The sequence below is a fragment of the Rhamphochromis sp. 'chilingali' genome (genome assembly GCF_963969265.1).
Source record: "Rhamphochromis sp. 'chilingali' genome assembly, chromosome: 17".
NCBI lineage: Eukaryota > Metazoa > Chordata > Actinopteri > Cichliformes > Cichlidae > Rhamphochromis > Rhamphochromis sp. 'chilingali'.
In genome coordinates this window covers 25,360,004-25,374,360 of record NC_137944.1, presented here as the reverse complement: position 1 = coordinate 25,374,360, position 14,357 = coordinate 25,360,004, and the positions used below count along the sequence as shown (strand labels likewise).

At 39.3% G+C, this 14,357-nt stretch overlaps 2 protein-coding genes across 2 annotated transcripts; one reads left to right on the top strand and one right to left on the bottom strand.

Annotated features, from left to right (window-relative positions):
- Positions 1 to 996: 996 nt before the first annotated feature.
- Positions 997 to 8,126, top strand: LOC308383968 (uncharacterized protein). Its single transcript, XM_080862249.1, has 2 exons — positions 997 to 1,654; positions 6,354 to 8,126. The coding sequence occupies exons 1-2, from the start codon at positions 1,457 to 1,459 to the stop codon at positions 6,639 to 6,641; spliced, it is 486 nt and encodes a 161-aa protein (XP_080718375.1). The 5' UTR covers positions 997 to 1,456; the 3' UTR covers positions 6,642 to 8,126.
- A 101-nt stretch (positions 8,127 to 8,227) lies between these two features.
- aard (alanine and arginine rich domain containing protein) lies at positions 8,228 to 9,348 on the bottom strand. The gene is made up of 2 exons (XM_080862250.1): positions 8,864 to 9,348; positions 8,228 to 8,664 (listed from the first exon to the last, which is right to left on the bottom strand). The coding sequence occupies exons 1-2, from the start codon at positions 9,086 to 9,088 to the stop codon at positions 8,542 to 8,544; spliced, it is 348 nt and encodes a 115-aa protein (XP_080718376.1). The 5' UTR covers positions 9,089 to 9,348; the 3' UTR covers positions 8,228 to 8,541.
- Positions 9,349 to 14,357: the final 5,009 nt, after the last annotated feature.

The following is a 14,357-nucleotide window of genomic DNA, read 5'->3' as shown; positions in this document are numbered from 1 at the left end:
GCTGAAGTGAAACAAATATGTAAAAAAAGGGTGGGACAAAATTTCTCCACAGCAATGACTAACTCAGCAAGTGCTTGATTGTAGTTCTTGCTGCCAAGAGTGACACAACCTGTCATTAGGTTCAGGCTGCAATTGCTTTTCCACACACACCCAGGTAGATTCTCAATCCCCTTTTCCCTTGATAAATGAAATCATAATTTAAAAACTGCATTTTGTGTTTCCTCAGATTTATCTAAAAGTTGTTTTACAATCTGAAACATTTAACTCTGACAAATATGGCAAAAAATAAAAAAAACAAAGGAGGTCTGAAGGGGGGCAATACTTTTTAACAGCACTTCTATGTGCAAGAGTACAGCAACATGATTGGTTCACACCATCTCTGCTGTTAGAAATGATTGTCCCATAGGGATACCAAAACCATGACGCTTACCCCAGTTTTAAATCGATCTTACATTCAACCGCCGACAGGCTGAGACAAAGTGCCTTTTGCAGAAATATAATTGAGAGTTTCACCCAATGCAGTGTGTGACGTTAAAACACTTACATCAGCTCTTCTCATTCCTTTTGAAAGCAGTAGTGGGAACATGACACACTTGCACAATGAGACTTGAAGACTTTTTTAACTCCTTTTGAGAGGGGTGACGTTTGCTTTCTTAAACAAGTCTAAAAGTGGAGTCAGTTTAACTCTAAAAATAGTGTGTTGGGGCTATTTTGGTCGATGCAGGCTCCGTACAGCCGGCCTGTGTTTGGTTTACCAAAGCGTGTGAATAGATGAGGAGTGGGTTGCCAGGGGCTACAGAGTGAAGGGAAAATGGCATGAGAAGGGTTAGTTACACATGGCTGTTCACACTGTTCTTTAGATCCTGACCCTGACGTAGGCCACTCAGGGCAGTGAGCTCCACGTACACCATAGGACTTAATGTTTATGCCTCTGTCAGCATCATCACCTTCCATCATCTTTTAACAGACCAAAACTCACTGAAGCTGTGTGAGTTTACACAACAGGACCCTTGTGTCATCTTCAAGACAACCACCGGGCTAATTCCCTCATCTCCTTCCTAATGATCTCTGTGTTTGTGTGTCTGATTTAAAAAAAAAATAAAACAAAACAAAAAACCAAACAGCTCCACATCAGGCATCTGGACAATTCACTGACGTCATACCAGCTCAGTGGCATTCGCCAGACCAGTGCTACCAGTTCACTCTGCCAAGCAGTTGGGGGCTAATGTTTGCGAAACAGACGGCAAGAAAAAGGAGGAGAGCAGAGGGAGGGAGGAAGGAGCATGTTTGAAAGATGAGAACGGGAGAGAGAGAGAGCTCCTCTTAAGTCCTCCGAGCTGGCAGGGCTCATAACAGAAGACGAGGCTGTTTGCAGCTGCATTACGGCCGAAAACAGGCAAGACGCAGCAGAGGGTGTAGAAGAGACTCCGGTTAGAAGAACTATCACTGACCTAACATGATGGAGGTGGTCCTAACAAGACTGCGGGACTTCTCCTGCAAGACCTCCACCTTTGATGACTGCAAGGGAGCACAAGAGAGCACAAGCAGGGACCCTGAGGCCAGAACCAACCATGTCAAGGAAGGGTGCACATCTGGTGGAGAAGCAAGCAAACTGGACATAGAGAGTGCACTGGCCTGGCTGCGAAGGGAACTGGTAAGACTGGGACTCTGATCGAGCCTGTAAGGGAAACGGTGTATCCCTAATAAATTTTGTCTTGCTATACGTATATAACACCTGCAGATTCCTGTTTCCTGTTACAACTATATTAAAGCCCTCTTTAGTTTTATTGTGGCAGCTCATGTTAGAGTTGTACAAAACTATGCGTTCTGGGAATAGGGGGTGTTTATTTACACAATAAAGATTTAAAAAATATTATTTGTCTGTACTAAAAGCTGCATGCAAAAAAATATAATCTTGTGCATGTAAAATGAAATTTAAAACACTTTCAGAACTTTGGGTCAGTGCGATTCAAAGTTCTGTGTAAGTCAGAGTCAATCATTGTTGATGAAGAAATAACTATTTCGTATATAATTTCCTTAAATCTAGTAAAATGTTGCAGTACAATAGTACAATGTTGTTGTAGTAAATGTTCTAGTTAAACAAATTGATTTTGTTGGACTTGCTTAATCTGCTGACCAAATTCATGAATTTATTTAGCAGTTTTAGCCAAATGATGGAATATGACAAACATTACTGAGTTAGTTCACTAAGATTAGAAATCTTGTCCCATAGTTTTGCATTTTTCTTTTTCAGACAGTCAGAGTGGCCACTGTTCAGCAAATATTTCATAGATAGGGCCACATTGGCTATATTGCTTCAGGAAACAGTCTAAATACTTCCTTCACCACTGATGTGTGTTATTTTCTGATCTACACAGGTAAGAGTAGACTTTGAAATTTCGGGGTTAAAATGACCCTTTTATTTCCAAAGTGAATTGTGAAATGAGTTGAATTCAACAGATAAACAAAGCATGAATTATTGTTTTGAAAGCATTTTATTTTTCTAAATTCAAACTGAGGTGAATATAAAATATCAATTTTGCTCATTTACTAAATAGCAACAAAATCTATGACCTGTAAATTCTTCTGCGTGGCCCTTTTGTGACGTCTGTGGGAAGTCTAAAAACATTTTTATTGTCTGTTGTGATAAAGATCAAGTCATTTGTCCCACCATCAGAACGACTTCTATGGTCAGCCCTGATGTTTTTGTGTGTGAGGCCCAAGTTATTGCCTTCTTTGTTCCTCCGGCTCCATGTAAGTCATGTTCTTACAACGTCACTCCCTTTTAAACCACCGTCACCATGCAAAGAGGCTGTGTGTGCATGTGCTTGTGTGTCTGCGAGTGCAAGGCTCATTGTCACGGCTTGATTTATCGCTTGGCATTTATTGCGACTGCTCGTCATGGTAACCGAGTGTCCTGAGCACACAGAGAAGAAAACAGTCTGAGCGGGAGCCGGACAGAAGAGCAACAAGGAGAAACAGAGACATCCTGGAAACAGGCCTCAGAGGAGCAGCAGTGAATGAGATCCTTAAATTGTCTGTTTCACCTTCCTTCAGATAGTTTAAGGGAGGTGCTCAGGCTAAAACCTTTAACCTTTAAATTCCAGAAATAATCCTCAAGTCTATTTATTAGATGATGTCAAGCTTTTGGCTCACATTGCATTTTTTTTTTATGAGCAGGACGAGCTTTGCATGTAAAAATACAAAATTAGACAGTCTCCGTTTTTTTGTCGCACTTTTGCCTCCTTAAATAAAATAAATTCAGATTTTCAGAGTTTTCTGTTTATTTATACATATGGTAACACTTCATAATACAGTCAATGACAAAGTATGTAATTCTCCTGTTATCAAATAGAATTTTATGTGTTTTATTTAAAATGACAATGTAATTATATTTACCTGCAAATACTTAAAGATAACCAATACAATAAAGGGGAAACAAATAAGGTTTTTACAGGAAATGCAGAAAAAGCTATAATGTAAATAAATTACACATTAATTATAAATAAATAAAAGTAGTGAATAAATCATTTTAAGTGGTGTAGAATTTATGGTAATTTTACAGAAAAGCAAACAATTTCCCCGTCTCACATCGTAAATATACTTTATACACCATGGCCAGGCCATATTATGGAGTGGATTCATCTTGCCTGTTTACTTTTTTTTGTTTTGTTTTGTTTTGTTCCATTACTCAACTGTCCTTTTATCAATTTAGAAAAAATAAGTACCATCAAAAATTGCAGGCTTATGTGACCTTATCGTGATGGGGTCAAGTCAACTTAATGTTCTTTTCTTTTACAATCACTATTCAAAGAAGACTTTTAAAAGGACCTCCTTTCCTTTAAAATACCTGGAAGCCAAGGTCAAGCCACTCCATAGTGCAATCCGCGGCCATGAAAAGTACAGTGTACTTAATCATTTGTGTTTCCTTTCTTGTAAAATACATGAAGTTATGCAATACTTGAAATTACTTGCGCATTACTTAAAATGACTTATAGAGTACTTGAATTTGTTTACAGTACAATTATTGTAAAACCTGGCTTTTTACCCTCTTTTTAGTGTACTTACCTTTAAGTATTATAGGCAAATATAATCACATTGCAATATTGAATAGAGCACATCTGTAGATGTGATTATTTAATGCATACAACAATCCAAAGATCTTTATTCACTCTGGAAAAATTTTTGCTTCTACTCATCTTAAGGTTGATTTGTGGCTTTTCTAGAGCTTTTGATCAAAATGCATTAGGGGGAGAAAACAACTAAACTAAAGTCGAACTAGACTAATAAATTGTTTTCTATGTTATTTACTTCATTAGTTTCTAAACTTAACATCTTGTTTAAATCGCCTAAGGAGATTTTTTTTATCCGTCTCATTAATATTTTATAACGATTTATTAACTTTCTTTTAGCCTCATTCAAAGTAATCTTTATCATAACCTTATATTTAAAGACATTTGAATTTACAATATGATCATTTCCCCCAACCCATAGCTGTTCCACTTTTTGTGTTCATGAGATGAATTTAATGACACGGATGCCTCTATGGTATTATTCTCCCACACTTAAACGAAGATAATTAAGGATAGAAAAAAGAAGGAAAATGAAACAGACACACCAAAGACAGAAGATGCATTAAGTATCGCTTATAATTCATAAGCAAAATGTGATAAAATATCACCAAAAAGTCCCAAAGCTTTGTGCTGAGGCTGAGGTTGTTTTTTTCTGTGGTTAGCATACTCCCTGGAAAAAAAAAAACTCATCTACAGACAGAAGCTGATTTGAGAAGCCTCTACATTATTTGAAAAGGACTAGTGTTTGTCATAATGAGGTGAAGCCCAAGATGGCTTGATCTCAAAGATCCCTGCCAGTGGCGGACCCCCTCAGACATCGGTGCGTTGGTGGTTCTTTGTGTCCGGGGATGGGCGTCCAGGTACACACCGGCTCACTCCTTGGCAGCCGCTTATCGGGGCCTGGAGCCTGGGGCTCGCTCGGGCCACTTCGGAGGTGGGGTGCCCCCGGCCTCTCGGCCTGGGGCTCGGTCACTCAGGCGCAGCTGGCTGCCGGCGGAGCTCACGGGCGCGTCACTGCAACTCCCCCTGGCTTCTGCTCCGCGGCTGCTGAGTGAGCCCTCATCTGGGACTCTCCTCAGCTCTTTCCGGGACAGTGGCGCGGCTGCCCCTCTGTTGGTCTTCCTTGGTCTCTTGTGTTCTGGGGGCCTCTGGATGTCTGGAGTTTTGATCTCCTCCACACCTGCTTCACGCCCTGGAGGACGGGGCTGTGGCCCCCCCACACCCTCTAGCAGATTATTACATGAAGGAACCTTTTAAAAAAACAAAAAACAAGCGCGTCCATGCTCACAGGTGTACACACGGGTGATCACACCCACAAACTACACCCTTTTTGGCTCCTACCTCAAAGCACACTGTGTTCTGTTGATCTTATGTGCTGCACAATAATGTTTAACATTTAGTATTTACTGTCATATTCCCATATATCATTGTGATGTTGTTTATTCTATTACTCTTGTTCTCTTCTGCTTGTTTTCTTTTTTCTTTCTCAGCAGGTGATCCAGGTGATCGATATATGCATTTTTTTCTCTGCCCGTTCTGTTGGTTTTTGTCTTTTGCCCTTCTCCCCTGTCCCTCTTCTCAGCTGTTTCTCTTTCCCTCTTTCTTTCTCCCCTTCTTTCCCCCAGTCAAGTCTGTCCCGTATTCAGTAAGTGAAAATAAAATAAACAATAAAAGGTGAATCAAATGGACCATTACGGCAAGGCTGGGATGGTCAGTTTGGTAAAGTAAATCCGTTGGGCATCTTTCTTTGCCTTTAGACAACAATTCTGATGGCAAAAGAGCCAAACGGGACAGGCCAAAAGAAGAAAAAAAGAAGAAAAAAAGAAAATCACGGTTTTCTCTTAATTAAGTGTTGACAAAGGAAATACAACCAGAATCTTTTATGCACCGCCTCAGCCTCAGTTTGAGCCTGGTGCTGTAATTAACCGAGAAAAGAAATGCAGATCGGCCCGCATTCCTGAGTGCTTTGCACAGACTTGGACACTAGATGGAATTCTGAATATCTTATTTTACAATGCCAGTAGTTGGACAGCCTCTCATAAAAAAAGGAAAAGAAAGGGAATGACAGAAAGATCCATTTGCATTTGAAAGAGGGCAACACTCAAATGAAATGGCTTACGGTTTCAAAGCGAGCACAACCTGCTCAGCTTCATCGAGATGGAAAGAAACTCTCTGAAGTTCGCTTCACAATTCTTTCATTCACAGTTTGGTATTTGGTCCTATTTGTCTGTTTGCTCTGTGCTTCTGTGAAATCTAAACAGATGTGTCCTCCGTGTGTAGATGGAGATGCGTTCTCAGGATCAAGCCCTGATTCGACAGCTGATGGAGCTTCACTCGGGCATCCAGGAGCTCAAGCAGGAGCTGTATGAGGAGGAGCAAGAGGAGGAGACGTATGAGGAAGAAGAGGAGGGGAGCTACTGGGACTCTGAGAGTGAACAAGGAAGCGGCAGTCTCTACTCCAGCTCAGTGGAGGGGGGCTTTTCCATTTCCTGCCTAAAGATGCCTCAGCAGCTTTATTCGGGCACTTTATCGAGGAGGATGTTCTGCAGGAGAAGCTCTGTGCCTTAAAAAGTCAGACAAATTTTTCAAAAATGTGCCTTTTAAGGCAGTTAACATAGACAAGGTGGAGTACGGTGACCCCATTTTCCACCGCTTCACTTAAGAAAAAACAAAGCTTAAAGTCATTTTAACTTACGGCTGCATACAAATTAGCCAACAATGTCATGGCTTATACTTTATTTTTATTTTCATAACACGAATATGACATTGTAAATGAAAAAAGGCACCTTAGACAAAAACAAATGTTTTTTTGTTTTTTTGCAAAACAGGCTAATTAGTAGTTGTGGGGCACAACAGCCATGTTGTTTTTTTGTTTACTTGTTTGTTTTTAGTGTCAAAACGTTGAGTATATCCATAAAAATACATGCTGGTGAGTTATAACACAAGTCATCCACCTTCCAGCTCGATTAATATTCATAATAAACACGTGTTTGTTTGATTTTTCTGTACCAAGACGTAAGCTGGGAGTTTTTACATTGGAGTCTAACAGGATGAACTACTTTTGGAGTCACCCTCAAGTGGCCATTAGAGGAACTGCTGTTTTTGACAGTTCTGTTTTGCCTATATTTTTCAGCCATGAATAAATTATCATTTTATTTGCATATTACTTTTCAAAATAAACGTCACAAAGTGCTTGACAACAAAAAGGATAGAACATCAAAACAAAAACAAAACAAAAGACAGCAAATGGAGTTTAAAAAGATGAGTTTTTAGCTGTATTTTAAGTCCGCACATATCAGAGTCTGGAGTACACTGTCTCCTTTAATTCTCAGCCTTTTATGATGCACAGCCAGCACTGATCACATGACCCCAGGCACCTGTTGGGTTGTATGCATGTAAAAGTTTACTGGTATACTCTGGTGAGTGTCCATGCAGAGCTCTAAAAGTTAAAACAAGAATCTTAAAGTGGAGTGTGAAGTTGATGGAACTAAATTAACAGTGTGACATGTGAGAAAAGAGTACACCCAGGTTTACTGAAGTCATAGTTATGTGAGTGGTTTTCCTACAGACTACTACAGATTAAATAAAAAAATATTTTTTTAAAGAGTATGATGTAGCAGGAAAAGTAGGATTCATGATTCATGCTGTCTGGAGTATTTTATTAGCCAAACTAACCCATCAATGGCTGTAGCATCATACAGTATATACATTTCCAGTATGTATATATTGTTACTTTATATTTTAGTATCTGTATTAAACAATGACCTAAAGGCAGTCTTTTGAAGCACTGTGTTAAGCGTTTTCTCTGTCTAGACAAATATTAACATGTACTGTACAAACATGTGAACATGTCAGTAACTGAAAGCCTGAAAAGTCACTGATATTTATTCTGTCTGACCAGAAATGTAATTCAGTAGGTCAGGAGGTTGTTTTTTTTATATCTCCATGTGTTCATTGTAACTGCAGATAACTATTCTGATTTGACATATGAGTTTTTAAAATGCTCTTACATGTAGATAAAGATGGGCTTTTTTGTTCTTGTTTGGGAGTGACACTTGAATGTATTTATTAACCATTCCTGAATTTTATAGCACTTTTTAAAACAGGTACTGCAGTGGTTACAGTATGCCAGCTAAATAAAGACGCAAAGACGGTGACATTGTACATTTTATTTCTCTTACATTCACACATTTATGTCTTTTTTTTCTTTCCACTTTGTTTATCACAACTTTGTGTAAGTGCAAATTTTCTTCAAAAAAGAAAAGAGCAGGATCAAAGACAATTCAACATATTGCAACCTTCTTTTTTTTCACTGAAGGTATTTTACATGCAACTGCTAACTAAGTTCCTTTACAGTGATACAACTTATTATCATAAGCAAGTGCATTTGAATCTTTGCATCACAGTCCTTACTTTCTCCACTATTCATTCCAGTAAAAAAAAAAAAATAGACTTTTGCTGGAGCCAGTTACTGGTGGTTACCCCCTTCTACCTCCACACATCCAAAACTCTCCCTCCTTAGTCTCTGGATCTCTGTGTTGAGCCCCAGCAGTGTCTGAGCCAGCTGGAGGTCCTGGGAGCGCATTTCCAACTGCATGACAACAATGAAAGAAAATAATTAGCATAACCAAGCTACACATAAAATTACTAGTCCTTTGCTTTGATTTTTCATATGCATGAATGAACTTGGTTAAAAATAATAGATGAATAAAATACCCATGACTGTTAATACCACCTGTTGAAGGCTAAAGATAAATAGCAAACAAAGTCAGATTTTTAAGATGACCTACCAGTTCAGACCTCAGCCAGGTTATCGCTCCATCTATCTGTGCCCGCCGCAGCTCTTCGTTTGCTTGATAACTCCTGCCCACGCTGACCGGTCTGACTGTGGAACCAGAGTCCTGGAGATCTTCTCGGGACTCTCCTGTCACTCTGAAGGCATCAATTAATTTGTTCTTTATGTTCTCCAGAACCATAGTTGACAAAGTGTCCTCACTGTGACTGTCTCGATCCATGCTCGGAGGATACAGATGTGCTGGCTGCTATGATAATGTTCCTCCCAGCGCTTTCTTTGACTGACTGATAAACACTTTGTCATAAAGCTTTCAGAAATGCTGCCTGCCTCGTTGTCTTCTTTACACAACACTGCCCCCCTTTTACAGATCCTCACCAAACTGGTCTTCCTCCTTTCCTTCTGTGGACAGGGCTCTACTCCACAGGTTTGTGTGTGCCTCCTCAGCAGCTCCAATAACCTTTTTGCCTGCTTGGTGTTGAACTGGCCTGTTTTGTCATTGTTACTATGGAGAAACACCCTCCGCCTGCGTGGCCACCTCCCTCCTCCTGCTTCTCCTCCTTCTTTCGGTAACCCTTATAAGAATAGTGGAAGATCTTGGACAAAGACTATTGTTGCCTCCAAAAAGAACTGAAAAGACCCCTCCAACTGGTGCCACCACACCCTCCCCCCCCCCTTTCTCTACTTCTTTTTCTCTGCAAATCCTGCCCCCATACAATTCCAGTGTGAGAAATGTGCTGTGAGTGAGCTCTCATTTGGACAAAGTGCCAATGTGTAAACCTGTGTGTGTGCGCCCCCGTGTACGCCACACACAAAATCCATGAAATCCCGGTGGACTTTTTCAGTGCTTCTCCCTAAATAAGACTTGCTTGTCAGCTTAGGAGACAGACAGGTTGTGCGAGGAGCAGACACAGCCTCAGTGTTGCCTGATTCAGAGGCACAAAGGCCATCCTACGGTGAAATATAACCAGGGCCTTTGTGCCCAAGTTAAGTCCATTCCCAGTGGGGTTTGTGGGATGGTTTTTGGCAAGAGTAAGCAGTTTTTTTCTCCTGACTTCTATATTGAGATGAGACAGGGGTCCGGTGTATTTCCCAGCCTAACTTATGAGCCTGGCTGTGAAAAGTGAGAGGCCACATTTGGAGGCGACATCACTATCAGTCAGTGCTTTCAAAGTGCACAGCTTTTTCTCAAAGTAATTCTTTACTCTGACAAAAGTGTTTATGTGCGTGAAACCGAATGAGACCTTGTGATGTCAGCCACTCGGCCAAGTTCTTCTGCATGCAATCGCCATTAAATAAATGGCTTTGATTTGTAATTCACTCATAAAATGATCTGCAAAGATGGATGTGAGAGTGTCTTGAAGAACTGGATGGAGCGGATCACTTGTCAAGGCTCGTAAGGTGTGAGCTATGACTCCATTTGTGCAGAGGTCTGTGGAGCAAATGAAGGGGTTGGAAAGATTGAGTCATCAGTCTTGAAGGTCAAGGAAGCAGGGCGCATGCAGGATAGAAATGACAAGGAAAAACAAGCTGCCAAACACACAGACTGAGCCTCAGGTGGTGAAGAAAGGAGCGGCACTGATCTCTGTCTCTAATTGAGCCTTACCTCATTGAGTTTGCTTATACAAGTGGGCAGGGATTGCTCAGTAGGTAGAGTGGTGGCCCCGTGATCGGAAGGTCAGGGGTTTGATTCCCCTGAACAGCTACCCTGAGGTACCCCTGAGCAAGGTACCGTCCTTACACACTGCTCCCCGGGCGCCCAATGGCTGCCCACTGCTTCACTGAGTGAATGGGTTAAATGCAGAGAGGAATTTCCCCACGGGATCAATAAAGTACTTTTGTTCTTTCTTTCAAATGGTTGGCCAGCACAATGGCAATTCTTGGGGAATCAGAAAAATACTCCCAAAACGTTGTCTTTACCGCATTCTCACTTTCACACTGTTGTCAGATTGAGATTAGACACTTTGGTTGACAAAAGTAAGGTCATACAAACATAAACAGCTATATGTGACCATGGAAGTATATAATCTTAAAGAAATAGGTCTGCAAATTAAAGAAAATGCCTAATCAAATTTTTAGTTACTTCTAAAAATTACTCCACAGTGCCAACAAAAGCCGATAGTCAAGAAAAGCAATTTAATTCAGCCTAGCAGCAAGCAGATTATAAGCCAAGCTTTAGCCTTGAATATCTCGGATGAGCCCCCAATTGTTACAACCGTGCCTCGGGAGATGAAAACATAAAACACAACACAAACAAAACTTTTATATTTATTAAAAAAGTTAGATTAAAAGAAACAATGTGAGAGAATTTCCGCTGACTGTATCTTGTATATTAATTCAAAATAAAGATACAAGAGTTCCTCGTTCTGAACCAGGTGGCTCCACAGGATTAGTAAGTCCACATATGAAAAAATGTTTGATTACCATTTAAAAAATAGATTATTTATTATTTACTTATTGTTTATTGTTACAAAAAACTAAATCATTCATAGGGAAATAAGGTTATTTTTATGGGAAGAAAGCAGTTGGGGCAGGATTTACAGCCTGGAAGGCCCAGGGGAGCACATGTCAGCCAATTGTTCCTTAAGACTGGATGGGCTGCTTCCAGTAGTTTGGAGTAAGAATGCAACACTGAAGTTGCTGAGAGACCTGACTTGGGTTGAGATCTGCCAATAAAACCTTTGGTTAAAAGAATAAGTCCACACCTTTCTTCTTAAAAGACTGGACTATTACACACTTCCTGTGCAAGCTACAAAACACCAAAAATTTATTTTTTGTGTGTGTGTAAAAATGTGCTAAGTATTTCAAGATGATGCTCCCAGTCAAGTTTCCCTTTGTACTTTCTTTTCATCGTATATTTGTATTGATATATTCTGTTTTAAAGGGCTAACCAGCACTACATTGATTGTATTCTGTTTAAATAAATCAAGTTAATATGTATCATTCCTGGTGCATAATCAAATAAAAGAAAATAAAAATTAAAAATACAAATACATTATGTTGTGCAACGTTTAACTACAGCATACGTTTTACTATCCACATGCAGTACATTGGCTTTTATTGCCAATCATGTTTCCTTTTAATCCATGGGATAAAACTTTTATTTGTGGAGTAATTAATATAAACAGATATCAAGAAAATAAAGAGGTGGACTATTAAATATCATTTCATTCATCAGTTAACAAAGAGGTAAAGCAGACATTGTCTAGTACAAGTGCAAAGACTAGGATTACATTTTTTTGTGAGCATTATTTATCATGATCAACCATACTAGGCAAATTCTTTTCCTCACTGATCTTGTGAGTATTCTAATTTCAGATTTAGCTTGAAGCACAAATTCCCCCACCATGGATTCAAAACACAAAAACGCCTTTATTTCGACTTGACTAGGCAGAACATTAAGTTTTAAGGATATCCATCAAAAATAGATAAATCGTTGTAATGAATTGAAAAACTTAAGTCATCCTGTGCAGACTGTTTAACTGTGATTTCACAGATGGAAAATAAGTATGATTTAAGTGTCATTTAAACACTAAGATATCTAGACAATTTTCCATAAAATTTAAATCTGAATTTTTCAGACAGCTCAAAGGAGTTGGATTTGGACCATTTCTTTTAAAAGATATGGCATTATTATTACTGAAATTATTAAAGCAAACACACTGCTTTATTGTTACTTCATTAGCTGTATTCTGCACAGTCAGGTGATCTTTTCTGCTTCTGAAAAACTGCAACATTTACAAGTAAAAATCTGCCTTAATCTTTCAGCTACTGCCTCCTGCTGGTACCTTCAGCTATTTGCAGAAAGTCACATGACAAACTTGAAAGAAAAAAGGACACACACAGAAGCTAAATCCCTGTATTTGTAAACTGATCTTAAACTAACTCTGATTCATGTGCCTGACCTGAGACAACATGTGACTAACTCATTTTCCTTTTCCCCGATATGTGTGATCGAGCATGCTGCAGCAGCCCGAGGGAGTGCAGAGCTCACATCTGCTGTCAGCTGAGCTGTCCAAGTGTCACAAGAGCAAAATTACTGCAGCCCTAACGGGATCGCTGTATGAGTGTGGAGCAAAGCAGCTCTTAATGTAACAAAGTGCTTTAAAACACAGTGAAAGAAAGAAATCATACTCTTTTTCAACATGTTGTCAGTGTAGATCATGTGTGTGTCATTCTGTCTGTAAACATGATAGCTCAGAAAGTTTTGAATGAATTCTAATAAAACATTGTAGGGTTTTATTAGTGGGATCATGTTAACAATTAGTTAAAATTAGGCAGGTAAAATTCACTGAGGACTTCAAGGCCAACTTAACGATTTATTGGTCAAAAATTGACAAAACATCTTATGAATGAGAAAATATTATTCTTACAAGTGTGATGTGCATAATTATTAACATATAGAGCATAGCTTATGAAGATTTAACATACAATGTCACATTTGAACTTTAACCTCGCCTTCAAGATCAATAAATTGCACTGATGGTTGATAATAATGATAATAATAGTTGATAATAATGCTACATAGACCAATTTAAAATGATAATGAAATGTTCACATGGGATGCTTTTCAAGTATGTTACAGTTACAGATATGTATATATGAAAACAAAAGGAGTACTTTTCTATGGCGTGGTGTGCTGGGGGAGCAGCACAGCAAAGAAGGACTCATCCAGGCTGGAGAAACTAATCAGGAAGGCGGGCTCTGTGGTCGGCATGAAGCTGGACACTCTGGTGACAGGGGCAGAGAAGAGGACCTTAAAGAAACTGATGGACATTATGAACAATGCCGGGCATCCTCTGCACACGGTCGTAAACAATCAGAGGAGCCTATTCAGCGACAGGCTGCTTCTCCCAAAGTCAAAAACCAACAGACTTAAAAACTCCTTTGTCCCACACGCCATCAAACTGTTTAACTCCTCACTGGACGGGGGAGGGAGGAGAAACAGGGGGACAAGGGAGGGCGGGAACAACTGAGCTGTAGGTGCTTTTCTACACTGTGCAATATTTGCAATATTTGTTTTTTGTTTTGTCTTTATTGCTTATATTCGACTGTGCAATAATCACTGTGCAATATACTCACTCAAATGTGCAATCCTATTTATCCATATTGTATATTCTGTATCTATATATGTGTATATGTGTATATGTGGTGTATTTATGCTTATATCCTTACTCTCATTCCCCTTAATGTATCTGTAAAATGCAACTTCTTTTGGTGCTTTGCTACTGGAAACTGAATTTCCCGGAGGAACCCACCCGAGGGATTAATAAAGTTTCATCTAATCTCTAATCTAAAATCAACTTTTTTTTCACTTGTTATTTTAAAAAGACCAGAGAAAACAAAAATGATTAAACACAAAACCCAATACTATTTCCTTAAAAGTAAATATGGAGAGTGAGCTTCTTATTAATGATGGAAATGTCTTAGTAAAGACAGAAAAAGTTTAATGTTCTTGTGTTGTTATTGACGAAAAAGAATCATTACAAGTT